General features: G+C 36.8%; 1 protein-coding gene across 1 annotated transcript; it reads right to left on the bottom strand.

The window, feature by feature from the left end:
- Nucleotides 1-3904: 3904 nt before the first annotated feature.
- On the bottom strand, nucleotides 3905-20674 carry slc25a48 (solute carrier family 25 member 48). Its single transcript, XM_037781260.1, has 7 exons — nucleotides 20273-20674; nucleotides 17435-17478; nucleotides 16186-16257; nucleotides 13973-14225; nucleotides 10611-10898; nucleotides 7355-7488; nucleotides 3905-4600 (listed from the first exon to the last, which is right to left on the bottom strand). Exons 1-7 carry the CDS (start codon nucleotides 20328-20330, stop codon nucleotides 4496-4498), a joined length of 954 nt encoding a protein of 317 aa, XP_037637188.1. The 5' UTR covers nucleotides 20331-20674; the 3' UTR covers nucleotides 3905-4495.
- Between the last annotated feature and the right edge of the window lie 1142 nt (nucleotides 20675-21816).

The following is a 21816-nucleotide window of genomic DNA, read 5'->3' as shown; positions in this document are numbered from 1 at the left end:
ATAGTATGTTGAAAAATTTCACAGAAAAAGTCATAGTTTAGTATATTGAAAAATTTCACAAAAGAAAGTCATAGTATAGTATGTCAAAAAATGTCACCAAAAATAGTCATAGTATAAAATGTCGAAAAAAAAAAAAAAAAAAAAGTCAGTATAGTATGTCGAAAAATTTCATCAAAAAAAGTCATATTATATCGAAAAAATTTCAGAAAAAAAGTCATAGTATAGTATGTTGAAAAATTTCACCAAAAAAAGTCATATTATCGTATGTCGAAAAATGTCATGAAAAAGTCATAGTATAGTATGTGGAAAAATTTCACCTAAAAAAGTCATAGTATAGTATGTCGAAAAAGTTCATAAAAGAAAGTCATAGTATAGTACGTTGAAAAAAAAATCTGAAAAAGTCATATTATAGTATGTCTAAAAATTTCATGAAAAAGTCATAGTATAATATGCCGAAAAAAATCACAAAAAAGTCAAAGTGTAGTATGTCGAAAAATTTCACCAAATAAAGTCATAGTATGGTTTGTTGAAAAATGTAATTAAAAAAAGTCATAGTAAAATATGTCAAACATTTCATGAAAAAAACTCAAAGTATAGTATGTCGAAAAATGTTCTGAAAAAATCAAAGTATGTCGAAAAATGTTCTACAAAAATCTCATAGTATAGTGTGTCTGAAAATCGTCATGAAAAATAGTCATAGTATAGTATGCCAAAAAAATTCATGAAAAAGTCATAGTTTAATATGTCAAAAAATGTCACAAAAAAAGTCATAGTATAGCATGTCGAAAGAAATCACAAAAAAAGTCATAGTATAGTATGCCAAAAAATTTCATGAAAAAGTCATAGTAAAGCATGTCGAAAAAGTTGATAAAAGAAAGTCATAGTTTAGTATATTGAAAAATGTCATAAAAGAAAGTCATAGTATAGTATGTCAAAAAATGTCACCAAAAATAGTCATAGTATAGAATGTCGAAAAAAGTAAAAAAAAAAGTCAGTATAGTATGTCGAAGAAAAAGTAATTTTATTGTATGTCGAAAAAGAGTCATTGTATAGTATGTCGAAAAATCTTCAGAAAAAAAGTCAGTAGTGTGTCAAAAGATTTCACCAAAAAAAGTCATAGTATGTTGTCTAAAAATGTGTACAGTATGATGACACTTTTGATTAAATACTATATTGTTACTTTTTATTATATATTTAGTTGTTATTATGGATTTTTTGACAGACTTCCTTGGATACTGCACTCCAGTGGACAACCAGTTTGACTGCAGAGAAACAACTGAACGCAGGTAATGAATAACTGCTGCATGACTTTGTGTTGTAAAATACTGCCCTCTAGTGGACACTGTGTAACACTGCAGGCAGGTTTCAGGTTAATGTACACAGCAAACACAGTGTACTGTAGTTATTATAACAGTGGCCTCAGACTCTTATCAGCTGCCTGCAGGCAGACGTCAGGCCCATTTTCAACATGACAATCAACTCCGGCCTGTAACGCACGTAAACATCATCACGTGTTTATCTGGCAGCAACCTATTATCTTTATGCTGCAAGTGACACATGACAGGCCGATTCAGAGAAGAAGCTGGAACATGTGTGTTTAAAAGCTTTATTTATTTACAATAACACACTTGTGTTTCTCCACCATTTGGAATGGCAGCTCACATATTTACATAAGTATATACATGACAATAAAACTATTTAAAATATAGCTATTCGGCAGGCAAAGACATTTTATTTGAAGGTATTCACTCCAAAAGGAGAAATATCCATTTTTTCAGGAGACTGTTAGTTTACGTCTACAGTCATGTCATCTTAACACCCATGACTCCTAGTTTAAAATGTTGTTATCCATGGTAATAATGATATTTTAAGTCTCGGATGGATCTCGTTTTAGAGTGAAACTTCTTTTGTGCATCATTAGCTGTAAATGTTGTAACTGTTGTGATTAGTGATTCTGCATTTATGCTGCAGACTTTGTACAGCTATAATGTAACTGTACTGATATAGCTCATATGTATCTGAATCATGCACTTTATAGGACAAAGGTTTATGATAATGTGAAGTTATATTAACTTGTAAAACTCGCTTTTCTTAATATAAGAAAGACACACATAATATGTACAGGTGGATGGTAACATGGGATGTACACAGCCCATGTATATTGGAAGGCACCAATTCATGTTGTGAATGAAATGGATGTGTCATTTTCAATATTAGATTAAAATGTGTCAATGCACTAATTACATGTGAATCAGTGAAATTTAGAATTTTTGATAATGTGCAAACAAAACTAGTCAACACTGAAAGCTAACATCTGTTAAATTTAGACTGCTGTGTTGAAAATGTCACATCCTTTATAAAATTCATACTACTTCATCGTACACAGCTCCCTTCTTACTGATAAATAAATTTAAGATTCAAATTAAGTTACATTTTGTTAAAAAGGAAAGGTTACATAACCATTATTTCAACAGCAATTGCCCGTACATAAAGTTGTAATGAATGTCGATACCACATGTTCAAATATAGTAACTGATTTGATGTTGAAATAATGGTTTCAACCTAAACGTCTAGAGAGCTTTCAACTTAAAAATGACAATTTCAACTCTGTACTTTTTTGTTTCAGGGTCACACAGAAGAATAATGGTCTGTACCATGGAAAAGCTGCAGTTCCATGGTAAGTACAAAATCTGTTTCAGGACAGACTGATCCCAAACAGACAACTTAACCTAAATCCCCCTCAGACTATTTAAAAGGAACACACAGAGTTATTTGGTAAATTGGCATTAGAAATATTCAACTCATCCTTTGACACCAAAATCATCCATGTGTCTCCTGTTAGCTTTGTTATGCTAATATTTTAGCATTTGCCATGTCAGGAACTTATGCTGAACACCTAACCTGCTCCGGATCACACTATACAAAGAAGTCATAATCCAGGCTAAAAGCAACACAGTTTAATGCTGTGGGTGATACAAATATATTAAAGTAAGCCTGCTTACCGCTTTGAATTATATATATATTATATATATATATTATTATAACTTTTTTATTTGCTCCCAAGTCTGTTTTACACCGTGGGATTTGGGGACTCAGCTGAAAGAAGGTTAAATTGTCATACACGCCACATGTAGAGCACAATAGATCTTAATATAATCACACGTGTGTATTCTGTTAAGTTAATGTGTTGATTAGCTGTAAATAAAAAATAAATATAAAATCATAATTCAAAGTTGTAAGCAGGCTTTACTTTCATATATATCAGTCTGTTTCAAACGGCCAGCTGATAGAATAAGGCTAAAATATTGTCTTACACGCCATAAGAATACATCTAGGCTAAGCATCATATTAATTTAACAGAATACTCAAAGTAATTATAGTTATATCTACTTGTGCTCTAGATGTCTGTTAATTTACACATTCACACATTGGTATTTCTTTTGGCAGCTTCAGCTGTGTTGATTTTATTCTGGATTATGTGCTTAAATTATTAACGTATTTGTCTAATATTATAGTTTGCTCTTGGTTTGTAAAATATGCCACTCTGCTGACAGATACTGAGAAGATACCCTGGGTATGTTGAACTCGCTTCGTAGTACAGGCCTCAGTTACATTACTATTAGTAAGTTCTGGCAAAAACATGAATTCAGTCATTTTTATCACAAATCTCCTTGTTAACTTTTAGCATTAAACCTGCTGTAGCTTAACACACTAGATAAATGTTACATGGGTCATTTTGGGTGTTTTGAAGGGGGGTTGTATGAGGTACTTATCCATGGTAGGTGTATTATTTACAGTAGATGACGTCGGCGTGCCCTCATTATGGAGAAACAGACAGGAGCAAAGCAATACAGTGCTGGTGATGGGGACGGCAGCAAAATGTATTTTAGCCACCTTATAAAATTGTTATCCGTTGAAGTGTACGCTATATTTAGAAACAGCGAACTGAACTGAAAGTGATACATATCTATGCTTCTCCAAAGCCAGCAGGCTCAGATGACAAAAACAGTATAGACACGTTTCACTTTGACTTCACACCCCCGTCTGAAAATATTCTAAATATAGCGTACAGTTAAACTGATATTGTTTCTTTTATGTGGCCAAAATACATTTTTCTGCCGTCCACAGCACTGTATTGCCGATGCTCCTGTCTTTCTCCAAGCTGGGGGCATGCTGACCGTCATCCACTGTAGTAATACACATACTATGGATCAGTAGCTCATACAACCTCACTTCAAAACACCAGAACTATCCCTTTAAGTACTGCAGTCAAGGCTCTGTCCAGGAACACATGGATGACTTTGGTGTTCTGATTCTTATTATTTAAAACTTAGTGTGTTAGTATTTGCAGTATATGTATTCGTCTATAGGAGCCCCTTGAAAATGAGATATATAAACTGCTACCAATCTCTAGTCTCAAACAAACCGGGGCCTGTTTGCTAATTTACCAAAAACTGAGTGTGATTCCTTTAACCACCAAAGTGTTTCCTTCGTCCTAGAAGCTCCTGAAGAACTGAAGGGAGAGCTCGTAGGTCAGGAACATGGTGGCGCTCATCGGGAAGCCTCGGATGGCGTTGACCGACGCCCCACGGAAGAAAACCTGCACACAAGGACGTACAGTTTTAGTGACACACATTTTTTTTTTTGGCATTCAACCAGTGAAAAGGTGAACATTCGAGCACCTGGAGTCAACGAATGTTTGGCATTTTTGTTTAAAAAATCACTTAAATGATTTATCAATTATCAAAATAGTTGCTGATTAATTTTATTTCAGTGGACACAATCAATTCATGGACTAATTGTTGCTGTTCTAGTAACGACGGTAACACTTACATGGTAATTAGGTGATAATTAGCAAGTAACCTATTTAAAATTTCTATAGAATTAATCGAAAATTACTTTATATGGCTGTCTTGACTTGGGACTTGACTTTGGACTTTTATTATTATTATTTTATATAATTATTTTCCTCTTGTAAGTGTGGCTCCATTTATTTCCCAATAAGCAGTAACAAATAGCTGGTAATTTATTCAATACATGTCCAGGAAAAGAATACAAAGTTAATTGATATGCTTCATTTCCATGTCTACTGATAAATAGATAATAATTAGCAAATAACTTCTTTGAAATGTCTTAAAAAAAATCTCCCTGAATCATTACATTAGCTACCAGGTTACATTTGTGTAGACAATAAGTCACACAATGGTGAGATTTGTGCCTGATCAGAAGTGTCTTCTATTAGTTTTGGTTTTCCACCTCCGATGAAGAGCAGCGCACAGCCGCTTCTCAAGCCTAAGGACTCTATTTTAACAATTATATGCTATTTTAGCATATAATTATTAAATAATGTTTATAGTAAAGTAATTTTCGATAAATTTTGAGGTAAATATTGGGGTAATTTGGCAGTAATTCCAAAGAAATTTCCAATAGGTTACTTGCTAATTATCACCTAATTACCATGAAATTTGCAGACCTGTAAAATGAAGTGTTACCCAAACAACTCTTCTCTAGAGAAACAATCTATTTTACATCACATCAAGTGTAGAAAAGTTGATGATACATGATAACATGCATTGGGATCTGCAGTATTTGGAGCTGTTAATTTAATGTGTCAGACACATTTCATATTTTATTTAAAGGTTTTGAACATCAGTTAGGCGCCCACTGTGAGCTATAGCAGTAATATTTTGAGGTTTACTTTACTTATTTATAACTTTAGTTGATTGCTTCAGTTTTGTAATTTTTTGCATCTTGTTTTGCTCTTCAACAATGCTTCTTGTTTACTTTGTTCGTCATTATGACACATTCATCGTCTTGATTTGGTTTGGTTTTGTTTGCTTACTTGTATCTTTTTTAAATTTTCATTATTAGGATTTAACACTAAACATTACCACCAGATCCAAGGACCACAGTTTTAGAAGTTCTCTGTCCTGTAATAACCTGACTCATTGATCCGTGACCATCAACAACAATGACCTTCTGTTATTGATCACAGAACTGTTGCGTTTGCCAAAACAGAATTATTGAAGAATTTCCATTTTGTGGAAAACAGTGTTTGTTTACATTTTGCAACCTTTGGCATTATGAGCATTGTGACCCCTGAACGCTGCGTGTCGCAGAAGATGTTGTTAATTAAAGAAGGTGGCCACGTTGCAACTGTTCACCTGATGTCACCCCCACTAAAGCAACAAATCTACTGTTACTTCCATACATTACTTAAAAGCTGCTGATCCATCAAAACTGTGTTTATTTTGTCTGTATTTTATTATAACCTATGTTTTTTGACTCCCTCCCTATAGTATGTCATAAAAAAGTGATAATATAGTATGTTGAAAATGTCATAGCATAGTTTGTTATATCATACATACATATCAAGTTTGTTTTTCAGACTGCACATGTAGCTGTGATGACCTTGGTGGCTGCTGATGTTGTCACATGATCTTAACTAAAAGAGGCTCGTCTGGATGCTGAGTTTTCATTCACTAACAGAATCACGTGATCCTGTAAACTTCAGGGCATTCAGGTTCTGAGAACTCGGCTGGACTCATCGGGGTTACAACATTTCCTAGAGTTTCACCTCCAAATGATTAAACCACCTGTTTCATTGACAGCAGCAAGGGCAGGCTGGGTAATAGTGTACTGAAATGAAACGGAGGTTATCTGAGGTAAGAGGCAGTTAATATAGTTTATAGAATCTTTAATTGTAATCTGCGGTAGGATTTACTGCCAATTTAACAATTACAAATAAAATCTAGCCCGCAGAATCTTTCCAGCTAAACAAGCTAATTAAGCATCTGACACTTTCAGTGAGCAGTATAAAAAAGAAAGAATAGTCACGCTCGTTAAATATGGCCTTTTCGTTGTGAAATACCACCTCTGCTCCTTTTTCCTGCAAGATCAATGTTTTATTTCCTCCCGCTATAAAACACTACCTCTGACTGGATATAAAATGTAGAGAATAATCAGTGTCTTTAAGACATTACAGCACTTTTGGGAGGTTATATTATGTCTAATTTAAAAATTCCTGACATTTTAGAGACCGGCAGATATACTAGAGGTGATACCGAGATGGTGTTAAATTTTATCCGGGAGCTTTTTTAGAATTCACTTTTGTTTTATTTCTTTTTCTTTTACTTTTACAAAACTTGCTTCGTTATTGAGGCTTTTTGCTGCTGTAACTTTTCTTCACTCGAGACTAAAACTTTGATCTTTAACATGATTTAATGCTCTATTAGCAGTAGCTCGTAACTTCTAAGAATTAAAACTTCTTGACAGAATCACTGTTTGTAATAAATATTTTTAGGACCGCATTATGTTTCTGCTGTAAACCAAACTCAATGAAGTCCCAGCTCACCTGAGCGCCCTCTGTCTTGTAGCTGTGGATGATGCAGTGTAAGATCCCCCTGTACTTCCTCTGCAGCTGAGCGTCGGCCTGCATTCGACTCTTCACCACATCGGCTGGCGTGGCCGTGACCCAGGAAATGGACCCTGAAGGAGAAGAGAAGAACGATCTTTAGCTACTGCTGTCAACATGTGAAGGGAGGCACAAACACTGACGGGGTTACAATTTGACCCGGCAGACATGTTGAGATCTGTTGAGGAAATACCAAAGCATCGCCCACCAGTCGGAGCACAGCCAATAGGAACGCTCTCTCTCAGAAATGACCTGTGATTGGCCAAAGTCTCCCGTAGATGTTTTAAAGCCTGAAAACAGAGCCATGATGAGGAGCAGAAGTCTAGTTTTCTCTCAGAACACTTGAATTACAATATGCTGGAAGGTTATTATGATTTTTTTCCTAATGATGCCAAAAACGTTCTGCCTACCGAAGCTTTAAATGATTTATAAATGAGACCAAATAAAGGCATTTAGAGTTAACAGGCTCTCACATTTTTTCCTCTCATCAATAAAACAAACAGAACGTACGCTACACTTTCATATTAGATTCAAAGTTAGCAGTAGGCTACAATTATCAGAACAATACGAACATTCAGGCTCCCTCGTGGCTCAAAGGTGTACTGCAGATAGAAAAGACTATGGAGGAAATTCTGCAAACGTCTTTGGCGACCCTAATAAAATCTCCTGCGACCCCACAGGTGGGTCATAACCCAGTATTTAGGAATGATCTGATCTAAACCCATCCAGGGCTGGCTCAATTACTTAATTAATAGAGAAAATATTCAGCAGATTAATTGATAATGAAATTTGTAGCCCTACTCCCAAGCTGCCAAACTGAATAAGCTGCTCTGACAACAACTTCCTTTACATATAGAATCTGTTAATCAGTAGTCCTGTCCTGCTTTAAAACACCAGTTTACACGCTTCAGTTACAAAGTAGAAGTGCTCAGCTGCCGTCTTTAGTTTAGGATATTTGCTGAGTTGCATGGTCCAGTTATACATAAACTGTTGATTCACAGGCAGGCCTGAAAGTAGGTTAAACATCCAGACCCCGCTGATTTATGACACACAGCTGATTTCAGTTTTTTCTCTCCAGCACGTTTGACTCCGTCACGTGTTCATAGGTTGCATCTGAAAGCAAGTCTGTCAGGACCTCGGAGGCCCTACACTGTTTATCCACGGCACACACAGCTCATGTTCACTGGGGCTGAACCGTGTGGTTGGCTGGAAGTTCACAAACCCAATGAGGATTCTGAGTTTTGTAGCTCGAGTTATAATGTTTTCACATGTTAGAAGACGAATACTTCATGAGCTCTGACTGAAATCAGGTGACCATTTTATCAACCTACAAACTACCTAACAACGGTAAGATGAGGTCACAACTTTATGGATCGGACATAACATCGGACATATTTCAACAGCACACAGACGTCAATAATCTACACAAACAGAAAAACACCCACGCTGCTGTCTGACCAGATCAAGGCCAACCTGGGCTGTAATTTAAAATGATGAATTCCTGTGCCAGATGTTCAAAGTTTGGGGCTGATGGGACAAAACAAGTCATTTAAAGACGCCATCTCGGGTTGTGGCAAATTATAACGAGCATTTTTCACAATTTTCTGACATTTTATAAACGAAACAATAAATCAAGAAAATAATCAGTAGTTGCAGCCCTACATCACATCACATCATCTAAACCAGGGCTTCTCAAACGTATCACTCAAAGGTCCGCATCTGAGTTTTATTCAAGGTCAGAGGTCCGGAATGATTGGTGATAACAAAATATCATCATAACCTACTGTATTCATAACATGAGTAGAGATGGGTATCGTTACGATTTTATCGATGCTACTACTTTTATCGATACTCTTATCAGTTCGGTTCTTTATCGATACTCCTTATCGGTTCTTTTTCATCACTAAATAATTGCTTTTTAAGATATGATTTAAAAAAAGAATAAATTCAGAACAGGATTAGAATTTATTTATATTTTAAATATAACTAAAAGTTATTTCTAGAGCAGCAACAGTAATGTTTACAACAGCAAAGTAAGTCACTATTTAAACTCAATATCTCAATGAAAGCAATCGAAAATGTCAATCGCGATTAATCGCAAATTAATCTCACATTTTTTTATTTGTTCAAAATGTACCTTAAAGGGAGATTTGTCAAGTATTTAATACTCTTATCAACATGGGAGAGGGTAAATATGCTGCTTTATGCAAATGTGATATATTGATTATTGGAAATCAATTACCAACACAAAACAATGACAAATATTGTATATTGTCAATATTAGTCATGCTTCCATAGATCTATGTTCACTTCTTTATCTTAAAAACTTACAAATCATGTGACTATTGGTTGGACAACACAAGCTATTAAAGATGTCGCTTTAGGCTTTTATTCTGAAAATTTGCATCTTTTCAGTATTTGTTTGACATTTTATAAACTAAAACATTTATAGATTAATCAAATAATATGTGGCAGACTAAATGAGAATGAAAATACTTGTTAGTTGCAGCAGTAATCCCAAGCTGCCATTAAACAGACTGACCTAGAGAGTATTCTGGTGTTCACTGAGAAGCACCTTGGGAGTGTGCCAAATTGGATTTAGTTTGGAGCACACTGTTGGCTTCAGTTGATAAATGGTCTGGGGGAATCTGCAGCTGTGCTGCTTTCACATACTGACATACTGACTCTGACTATGCATTAATGTTTACTTGCACTGTTCTAGAGGATAGAATAGAAAGATACAGTATGCCATTCCACCAAATCAACACTGACTTACACACACCCCTCTGTGGAAATTTTCAAACATGCCGCAGTAGGTGTTTTCCAGATGCGGTGAAAGCCAAAACTCCAGCTAATAACGCAACTGGCTTCGGTTCCAACCCAAAGAAAGCAGAACATTTTCAGCCATTTAGGAACTAGTGTGGTTTGTATGCGACTTCCTGTCCCATGACCTGTCATTTAATATAATGAGATTTAAGTTTAGGTAACCAATGACTCCACAAATGTTACTGATCCTGAACGTTTAGCTTCACCAGTCTGTTCTTCATGCCTTTGACCCCCCCAGTCTGTGGCTACTAGCCTCAATTAAACATCTGCAACATCAGGCAAACTGAACCATACTAATTACTACAGCTAATATCCTAATATGCATTGCTATAGAAATACTAAAAAGCTGGACATTGTCTGTGACATTTACCTGCTAGTCCTCCAGCCAGCCAGATGGAAGCAGGGTGAATGCTTGACGTGGCGTCTGGCTTCAGCAGGTTGCAGAAGATGGTGTACGGGATGAAGTAGAGCGTGTATCCAGGAACGTCCCTCAGGATCATGGCGCCGGCCCCCCTGTACAGGCCCTGCACGCCCTCGCTCTGCAGGATGCTGCTGATGCAGTGGATGGGGCCTCGGTAGAGTCTCTGGCTGGGGATGGCGATGGAGCGCATAGGAATGTTGGTGCCATTAGATACGTTGCCGGCAAGGTGCAAGTTCTCTGTGGAAAAGGAAATAAATGCGATTAGAAGGTGGTTGGTGAGCGTTATACTTTATTTCCTGCTACTATTGTTGTACAAACAAGAAGTTTGTTGCGTCTTCTGTGATGCATTGTTGCCCGTATGATTGTTAAGAATCAGTGGAAACCAGCAGCTCTTGAAATAACTGCTTTGATTTTGAGTTACCGACTCATTTTTGCTTTTGTTTTTTCAACATTTTGTCATCAAACTCTTAAAAAGCATACATAAATGATATTTTTTTACAGCTCTTAAGGTGTCTGTGTTGATTTTAGCAGAGACATTTTGTACTTGGGTATTTCTTACTCCACACTGCGAAAGAAAAACTTGATGAAACCAATGGGTGAGTTTGCAAAGAGATTGCCTAAAGGATTGGGTTCACGTCTGACTCTTATGGACCTTGCTGTACCCATTGACCTACTGTTCACCGGGAGTGCAGTGGAGTGGATCCACCAACCCTGCCAGTATAAATGCAACATTTCCGGCAGTTAAAATGACTAACTTTTTTTTATTGTTGAGATAAAGCATTATTATTGCTCTGTGCACGATCATGCACTAAGTATCGGGTTGATCAAATCAGAACAATTCAGATACATTAATCACAGACGAGTATGCTGAAATGACTTTCAAACTGATGCTTTCTGGCACTTTGCACCATCGTAAAAGAGTCCGGATCTATTAAAAGACGAAGCCAAAGTGTGTTTGAGCAAGTCAATGAAACAAACATGGGTCATCATGTGAGGTCAGGTGTGGAGCGTGTGAGCTTGGCAGACACCATAAACAAATTAAAAGCTATAGAACAATTAACGTGGCATCTTGTCTTTCAAGTATTAATCTGCTCTGACCTCGTTTTTATTGGTTTACGGTTAAACTAAAAGATACAGCCCAGACAACAATGCAACACCCACAATATAACCATCGAGTATCAATAAAATACCACTTCCACTGTAGGGTTGAAAGGTGTTTGACCTTACTTAACCATTCCTGCAGAATAATTGTTGCACATCATTTGAATAAAATAATCCTGGATTCCTGTTTCTTTGGTGTCACCCGTTAAACTTTAATACAGTGGACGAATGTACGAATATTAATCACTTCGCAAGTTGAAAGTGGAGGAAAAATACTTCTCTTTTGTCAATCAAATTTCAACAAACAATTCACTCACAGTTACATCTCAACTCCATTCAGCATTTGAACTTTGACCAAAACGTCACCTCTTCAACTTCACCAACCACTTTAACAAGTTTTAGTACTTCCGTTTCAGCTGCCAGTAGTGCCTCAAGCTCCAATACCAATGGAACTCCTTTCAGTATTTCCAATTTAACCACCACATTAATCCCACCCATAATCACTTCAACTTATTTTAGTGCCTCTATAAGAGCACGTTGCATAGCATAGTGTTGGTATAGCATGGTAACATAAGCCATTTCTGGTCATTTCAGTGTGCACACTGTCATCATTCACAGTGTTAAGTTAATAACTACTCAATTAATTTATTAATACATTTCATTCAAATCCATTTATTGGTTTTATGTAACTTCGATCGACAAAATGTTTGTTGCATGAACCTCCTTCCATCTTACCTGCAGGTCACAGGTGAGGTTCAAACTGCCAAACAGGAAGTGAGAGCTTCCAATGGCTTTTATAGTGGAGGGGAGTCAGACTGTACCATGTCGAGTAGATTGGGGGGGGGGATATAGTCTTGTTTAAGTAACCTAAACAATCTAGATTGTTACTATGTCTTTGTTAGGACGAATATAATAATGATTATAAATATGTTTTGTTGTTTTTGCATGGAATTGTTATTTGATTGTCTCCATTGATAATGCACTATAGTTGGTTTGTCTGTAGGAGATGCTTCTGTTTAAAAACAACTTTATTTTTCTTTTTTTGTGCATAGTTTTGTTTTCACAACCTCACCAAAACCAGCCTGAACTTCTTGTTGGTGTAAAGTTCAAACTGTCATCTACTGTAGGTATCTCATAACCACACTGGGAAACACCCAAACTATCCCTTTAAGCTATTCTAAAAGTTTCAATTGCAAGTTTTCAGAAAAGTAATAAATATTTTTTTGGCTGTAGCCTGTTCTAGTTTCTCATATTTACTTTTGTTTTTAAACACAATACTATGTATCCATATCAGGTAACTAATCAATAGCTGCAGCTCTAAATGGACGCAGTGGATTTTGCCATATTTTGCCATTCTTTGGTGAACGTACGAGTGTTTTGAACATAGTGAGCAAACAGACGGACGCTGCAGGAGTTGTCGTTTGATACTCTTCTATGGATGTTTTGATACTTTTGCCAGTGGTGAACAATAGTTGGGAGTCTGTTGTACTGCCATGAATCACAGCTGACCACAGCAGGAGGATACCGCTGACCTTTAACAGCTGCTTTCTGAGACAGCAGGTTGTTTGATGCTACGGGGATATTATTTTTTCACACCCAGTGACTAACTGGGATCGTGATATTTGTTAAGTCTCCTCTCAGAGTCATTATGACACTCGGCTATTTGACAACCATGAATTGCTTCACAAAGACTGACAGTTTGACGGACACTGTGGTTAGCTTACTGAAGATGACAGGACATGAACCTTCTAGTCTGTGTCTTCTCACGGGACACAGCTATAGAGTGCTGCAGGGATGACGTATTTGTGTAGGCCAACCAGGAAGATAACATCGTCCTGGTTCCCTCGTCTGCTTGCAACTTTCTCAACAACCGTTCATCCAAACAAGTTAGTTAGATTTGTCATATATTTTCTTCTTAGATCTCTTATTTTTTTTCATGTTTTTGAGAAAAAAAGTGGACAAATTAAAACCATTTGCAGCAGGCTGGAACCAGCTGGGTCTGGATAGGCGTTGACATGTTGACAAGATTGTTGTTTATCTGCAATTATGTTGATCATGTGCCAGAAAACCAGAGAAAAACAAAAACAACACCAGACTTATATTGTTTTCAGCTTTGGAATACATTCTTAGGAAAGTAATAAGTTCTTCCTTCTGCTGCCCGAGGGGGAGAAACTAAAATCCATAAGCCAAAAGAGAAAACACTGATTTACCTGCTAGAACCATCTGCATCTGCATTTGCAGTCTGATCTTGACCAGATCCACCGGGGCTCCCAGGCCCACCGACATCAGACCAGTCAGCATGCTGGCCACAGTCAGGTCCACCATGCCGCAGGGATGCCGCCCGTCGCCATAGCGATACTTGCTTATGAGTCTCTGTGTGTTGCTGAAGAAGCCAAACACCAGTGAGTTGTAGACCGTGATGCTCGCCAGCGGGAACGACATGCCCTTAAAAAACCCACTGACCTGAGAACCAGACAGGAAGGAGAGTGGTTACTGGAAGTGATTAGTGATCCCAAGAAAAAGAAAGTAAAACCCAGAAACTGTAAGTATACTCAGATTATACTGGACTGTGCTAACACCGCACAAAATGAAAAATGGGGGGGAAGTTAATGCCAAATATTTTGAGTATTTTCTTTGTGGAAAGTCTTCACTCTCAGCGGGGGGAAAGCCGGAGTCTGGGAGACACATGTTGAAATCAAAACACAGCTGACCGCTGCAGAATAAATCATCTGACTATGGAGAAAAACAGACCGGTGGTTCCTTACAGGGAGCAACACTTGTTTGGTGCCTGCGTCAACAAAAGTTTCTACATCCTCTGTGCCAACCGCAATTATGCATACCACACTGCCAACCTTGTATGAAACAGAGGTTGTGGAAACTTTTCTTCAATTGCAGGTTGACATATTGCACAACTCGACATGAGTCAGTCATTCTCTGTTTCACTGGGAATGCGTTGCTGTAATGATTCAGATTACACAAATGATCAGGCTGTGGTGATCTACTATCCGTTATCGTTTTATGATTCAACAAATGACCTCACGAGCTGGCACTTAACGCAAGATAGAAATGAAGCTTTAAGCATTCCTGTGGGGGAAACTGGGTCACTAAAGCAACAGAACAAGAACTAAAATAGATTTAAGCTGAATCAAATGTTGAATAAATATACGCAACCAACAATTACAATGTTAAATTGAGTTAAATATAATGTAGGATTGAAAAATGGTGGAAAACACATAGTTTATTGTGTGCAAACACACAGGAACACAAGTTACTGAGGCAAAACGAAGGAGAATTACAAAACATAGTAGCGCAAGATTGTCGTGAATTTCACATAAAACATGTAAAATTGCGATTCCATTTATGTAACGAGGTGCATGTGTGAAAGGGGCTATAGATGTAACATCAGCAATATTTTGAGAAGTATTATAAATGTAATGATGGTAGAGAAACGTGCCTATCTGTTTGCATCAGTCCCGCCTCCATATGCTCTATATGAATGTGTGTTTGGCAAATATTAGCAAAATAACTTATGACAAAACACATTAAGAATTGGAACCAGAAAACATCGGTGGCAGCAACTTGGCGATCGCGCATTAAGTATTTAAAAAAGTCCAGTGAAAGCACTGCATTTTCCATATACGCCACACGGACGTTTAAGGGCTTAATGAATGAACAAATTAATGAATTATCTTTATTTATATTAACCGTAACATTGTGGCATGTCTTGATAAACCTTAGTGAAGGTGTCAATAAATGAATCAAAAAAATATAAATAAGGTCTAATCAGTTGTGATTAGTCAGGAGTAGGCGTGGTTTTAAATATGAATAGCTCTTTATAGACTGTGAGGGCTAAAACACACTAGAAGGCCAATTCTCCTTTACAATAAACCTCAACATGTTTATAATCAGGCAGGAAAACTCATTACAATATGCAATAATTAAGATCGGTGTACAGTATATGATGGGATAGTGACGTTAGAATGTGCCAGAGGAACCCAGACCCCCCTCGCTGACTACTTTTTCCCACTGGATGGCTACTCCAGATACTTTGGAGAGTCCTGTTCATGACAGTGGAGTAGACAATTTTGCAACACCACATGTTAAAGGTATTTAACATGTTTACTCTTTCATAATCTTTCTTGATTCTGTCTTACACATCACACGGCTTTAGTGTTTTGGCTGGAGTGGCATGGTTGGTAGACTGGTCAAAATGTCTGGGTCGATTTTTTTGTCCCAGTCTAGCCCTGCCCCCCCTCCATCTCCCCTTGTTTCCTGTCTGCTTCTTCACTGTCAAATGAAGATGAAAATGCCCCAAAATATAATGATTTTACTATCGAATATCAATGTCCAAAACATTCATCTCATAATGATTGGTACTGCATTCACAACAACACAGACAGGTTTAAGGAGTTTGAAGGTTTACCGTTTCCTTCCTGTAGATAGTGAGGATGCAGTGTAGAGTGCTCTTGTAGCCTTTCCCCGCCTGGAGCCGCGTCTGGATGAGAGAGACACCAATTAGTTTCATAACAAAATACAATCAAATAGAATAGAACAGAAAGCCAAAGTCTCGTCCCCTTGTTTAGCTAGCCTCTGCTCCATTAGCATCAGCCGGACAGGAAGCATTTTCTTATAGATTTTAGTTTACTTTCAACGCTCTCTCTCTCTCAAAAGACTGAAACAGGATTCTGGGTTTTTAAATCCAAACTTCTAAGATAAATATCTACTCTTGTATTGGACAGTAAAATGTGAACACCTCTTTTAACTTGCATTAACCAATAAGATAAGATACACCTTTATTGATTCCAAGTGGGGGGATTTGGTTGTTGCAGCAGCAGAAAGTGTTTCTTAAACAGAAAACACAGGTTTTATACTGCGATATTTACTGAAAATGACGTACAATACAGCCAACAGTAGCCTCAGTAAACTTTCAGGTGATCTCCTGGTGATCTCCCTCCAACCAGCTGTCACCTTATTTAGGTGTTTGTAGTGAAATGAGGAGACAACGTATAGATAATTCCTCATTTCATCGAAACCAATCAGCCATTCATCGCCCGTTGCGGTGCTTTCACCGTGAGCGGCAGGAATAAATAGAAACAGCGTCTGACAAAAGTTCAGCTCATAACGGCACGTTTTCCAATAGAAAACAATACAATCAAACTGATTTTGTCACTAACGCTTATACTGGCTCTGCAATCTGTTTGTAGGGTGTAATATGTAGGCTACACACATCCCAATACATTAAACCTCTCTGCGTTGTACACATTATATAGATCTAGATGATTGCATCTATGCTGATGATTGTGATGATTGTGTTGGTGATTGTGGATGATTGTTCAGCACCTAACTGGAGACATGCCACGTACCAGCCTGCTTCAGTGTGGATTTGTCCCCTTTTGTTGTATCAAAAAATACAAAACTTCTCAGTGGAAACTTTTCTAAGTTCTTCTCAGCGTGACTAAATGGTGAAATAATGTATTCAACGTGGCAAATTAGGTCTTGTGCAACGATAAACTGCTCTTGCATTGCAACAATTAACCAGAATGTGCCACGAAGTACAAATAAAAATCAACATCTTGATCAACTGCAGCTTTCTGTTCTCTTATATAAAAGCTATAATTAAGACAAGACAGTTGTTAAGAGTTTAGGAATGATGTGGCGTGAGTCTTTGATACCTTCACTGTGTCCAGCGGATGGCCCACGACCACGCTGGAAGCTCCTGCAGCCAAAACACAAAGAAAAACAGACATGAAATGAGTACACAAAATACCAGCGGAAGAAAACAAAAGAGATTAATGTCTCAGTGGTAAGTGGTGAGGAGGAAAAGATTATCTTTGCTGTAAAGTCAAACTCAAGTACAAATGTTGAATGAGGAAACTTTTCTGATTTCTTTCTGACATTTTGATTCCTTCCATAGATAAAAAAGCAACATACTGAAGTTGAATGTCATTCACCCAAAAAACTATAGTTTGATTTCATCAGATTAAACCACTTCATATCTTATACTGAGACAGAAAGAGAGAGAAAGAGAGAGAGAGATGTACTGAAACATATTTCAATAAGCTTTGAGTTCTTTAGGAGGTGATGCAGAAAGCGACTGGTCAAACTGGGCAGCCATAATGGGGCCCCTGTGGCAGAAATAAACCATTGTGCCCTTATTATGTGTCCATGTCCTAACTGCTCTCTGTGCATTGTGTGTGTTCCTCACCACCTCCAAATAACAAGCAAGCACAAACAGCACACTCCACTACACACGGCCTACAGTATCTAATCTAGAAACTCAGTTAACAACCAGCACTACCAGGTCTGCTGTGTCTCGACTGGACTTCAGTTCTGTATTTCAGGTAAAGTTACTGAAGCACAAACTGAAGAAAAAAGGAATTTCATCTCTCATCTGCTGCCACAGCTCTCCACACCTGCAGGACACACGACTGTTTCATGCAGGAAAGCATTTTCAAATGCAACAATACAACTTTGCTTTGCATGAGCCATCCAAGTTTGTTAACTTAACAGATTCAGTACATTGTTTTAAGACATTTCAAATAGTGCCTGTAAATGAGGTTCCTTTAGGTTTCTAAAGACTTCCTAATATTCTGTAATGTGAGAGCCCAGACCAGGGTCCTTTACAGGGTCCTTAAGGGTCAACCACAGAATACAAGATGCTTCAACTCAACTATGACTCTTATTTCATTCACTGAAAGACAATTAATGCATTTAAATGAACTGTTTGTTTGTTGCTTTCACCTTTTGTTGCCACCCCAACTACACACAACACAGTGCAAATCCAAAATATACTGTATATAATGCCAAATATATTGTGAAATTGTCAGTTTTCTTGAATTTTGCACCTGAACTTTTAACTTCCTTTCTTTCACTTGACTTGAAACCATCCCAACTACATACAAAAGGGCAGAGTTTTGTTTGTTTTTTTCTATGAAAAAAGTACAAAATCTATCAGTGTACAGTCAAAAGCTGTTGCAGCACAGCGTCTAAGATAATATGACTTAGAACTTTATTCATCCAGAGGGAAACTGTTGTTGTGCACCAGTTGCAGGACAGCGTAGGAAAGTTTGTGTTCATTTTGGACAAGATTTGTTTAATTGTGGTGCATTATTTTATAGGACTGATAACAGAATGTGTGTGCTTAAAATTAGCACCATGCATCATAGGTCATCATTTGCTTCTTTCTTTCAACAACTTGAATATTCGGACCACTTTCTGTATTTTTTTTAGTTTTGGTTTACATGGATTGTAAATTTGACTTTTTTTTTGTTTTATTTTCACAGCTTAAACTTTTAACTTCCTTTCTTTCATTTGACTTGAAACCAGATTTTTTGAATTGCTGCTTCTTTCTATTCAACATTGATAAGATAAGATAAGAAAGAACTTTATTTACCCAGAGGGAAACTGTTGTGTATCAGTTACAGGACGACGTAGGAAAAAGTATAAATATATAATATTAAATAAATATCCAAAATATACATAATGCCAAAAATACATTGAAAATAAACTGTCACTTTTCTTGAATTTTGCATTTGTGTTTATTTTGGACCAGATCAGAGCTTCTCTCAGCTAACATTCATGGATTTTGTCTGTGAGTTTTTCTTTCTATTTGTCTATTTATTTTTCTTAAATGTGTTAGTTATCATATAGTATCAGTAACATAGTAACATAATTTTTGCTCTTAAATTTAAATAAACATTCATTGCCGATCATCAGCTTCTTTCTTGAATATTAAAACCACTTTTAAATTTCTATTAGTTATTTTTACTTCTGGTTTGCATAGATCTTAAATCTGACTTTTTGTTTTATTAACTGACCCTCTCTTTCATTTGATCTGTATGCAACACATGAAACCAGATTTCTCTGACTCACTGCTTCTTTCTACTCATGTTTTATTGATTTTGTATTAAAAAAATACACTTGGAAGAGCTGCAGCTGTGTTAGGACCACCTTGTGTGAATAAACAAAACATGGTCTCAGCATCAGAGGCCTACTTTGTTGTTTTTTGTGGAGTTAAATCTGCAGCAGCAGCGCCCCCAGCGGTTTAGGCATGTCACTGCATGTATTCCACTTAAAAAAAGGCGTCTCTAACTAGAATTAAAACTTGAACGTAATCAGTCCTGCAGAGACAGTCTCTCTGGACGCATTTGTGGAAGTGATAACGCATTTAGACCCTTTATCTTAGTCCAGGGGTAAAACACTGGAGGTGAGAGTGTTTATTTATCAGTGTGGAAGGAGAAGGAGAAAGAGGATGGAGGTGTTTTCTCTCCATTGTTTACATTAGATGTGGATACATGAAGAAGTTTTCCTGCAAAAAACAATTTCTTGAAGGAAAATAGCACCTTGTGCTTGTTTCTAAACCGATGATATTTAATCCAAACAAAATATGCAGCTAATAGAAGTCATTGCATGAACCCACCATCCCCCCACACTGACCCAGTGGACACTGGGCTGCACACAAGAGAGCCTCTCAATGAATAGAATAAAAGGCTGGCAATAACTTCACTCACCACCAATCCATCCTGCGAGGAAATCATCCAACCGAAAGCTCTTAGAGGTCTGCTGCATCTTCAACTCTTCCAAACTCCAGCTGAGCGTCTCTCATCCAGCCAAGCAAATCAAAACTTTATATTCTCACTAACAGGCGAGGAGGAAAACAACTGAGCTTTTATTGACAATGTAGCTGACAGATCCGTTTCTGAGAAAGAATAGCAGATCCTACATGAGTGTGTTGGATTGATAAAGAGAGCTACACGCAAACACACACGCAGGTTGGCACAAGCCAATCAGAACAATGTTTGAGTCTGCACGGCAGCTTTGTTGGCCAATCAGGAGACACCGACATGGAAATGAGCCATGAGGTGGAGAGATGAGCAGAAATACAGACTCCACTGTCAACTTTTTTTTTTTTTTTTTTTTTTTTAACTCAGTCTTTTTATTGGTATTCTGTACAAAATCCAATAAATCACAGAAATAATTGTATAAAACAAATTAATAATAATAATAAATGTATTTATATAGCACTTCTCAAAACAGATGTTACAAAGTGCTTCACAAGACAATAAAAGCAGATAAATAAAGTAAAAGATATGGTAACTGTTAAAAAAGAACATCAAACAAAGGAAAGCAGATAGAGTAAAACAAATATACTAAAACAGAACATCACAGAACATATCAATAATAATAAAGTGATCCGTTTCTTTCTGAGAAAGTCAGCTTTTTTAAAAACCAACATGGCTCAGTTCAAAAAATGTTGTTTAACAACAAAACTCCTCATCTCTTCATTTGAACAACTGTTCTCTATGAATTTAATGAGCTTGAAATGAAATTATATCCCCCCCATCCCTATAACAATATTACTGCACCATTAGATAAGCAGAGTTAATTTCATAAACAATTACATTTATACAAATAAATGAATTCAATCCGATAGAAACACAAATGAAAAAAAGAAGAAGGTTATAAAGGTAAAATGGAATTAAAAGTTTATTTTTTTTATACTCTATTTTTCTTTTTTTTTTAGATTGTTTTCATATATTCAATTTACAGTTCATACTTACAAAAGTTTATAAACAAACTTTAAGGTAATGAGCTTAGAAACGAACACAAGATGTACACAAAAGAAAACAACATCAGCATTAGAAATTATAAAGAAATAAAATAAAGACAAATAAAAATTAGATGAAAATAAATAGAAAAAGGGGGGAAATATAACAACTAGGTTGGATGCTGTATTCAAGTTTGTACATTAGATTAATTTACATATACCATGGATACCGGCGTACATATACACATACATTTCCATATCTACACTTATACATATACATTTATATATATATATATAAACATACACATATGTTTATACATATAAGTATTTTAATGAGAGGATATGTATTTTAGTGGATCCCAACGTGAGGGTAGAGGCCCATACATTTTAATAGCTTCCAGTTATATATCATGATAGGGTGAGACAGAGGATCCGGAGGAGACATGGTTTAGGGACCATTGTTCTGGGTCATGTGGCTTTTCACAACAGCTAATGTGTTAAAACAGC

Source organism: Sebastes umbrosus, chromosome 9, assembly GCF_015220745.1.
Source record: "Sebastes umbrosus isolate fSebUmb1 chromosome 9, fSebUmb1.pri, whole genome shotgun sequence".
Taxonomy (NCBI): Eukaryota; Metazoa; Chordata; class Actinopteri; order Perciformes; family Sebastidae; genus Sebastes; species Sebastes umbrosus.
Note: the sequence above shows the minus strand (reverse complement) of the source record. Positions and strands in the feature narration are given on the sequence as shown.

What these genes read in the sequence shown, in the direction of transcription:
- slc25a48 (XM_037781260.1), bottom strand. Translation starts at nt 20,330, where the DNA reads ATGCAGCAGACCTCTAAGAGCTTTCGGTTGGATGATTTCCTCGCAGGA. An exon ending in GATGCAGATGGTTCTAGCAG is followed by an intron (nt 10,899 to 13,972) that starts GTAAATCAGTGT and finishes CCTTTTCCACAG; the next exon opens with AGAACTTGCACCTTGCCGGC. An exon ending in ACAAGACAGAGGGCGCTCAG is followed by an intron (nt 4,601 to 7,354) that starts GTGAGCTGGGAC and finishes CCTTGTGTGCAG; the next exon opens with GTTTTCTTCCGTGGGGCGTC.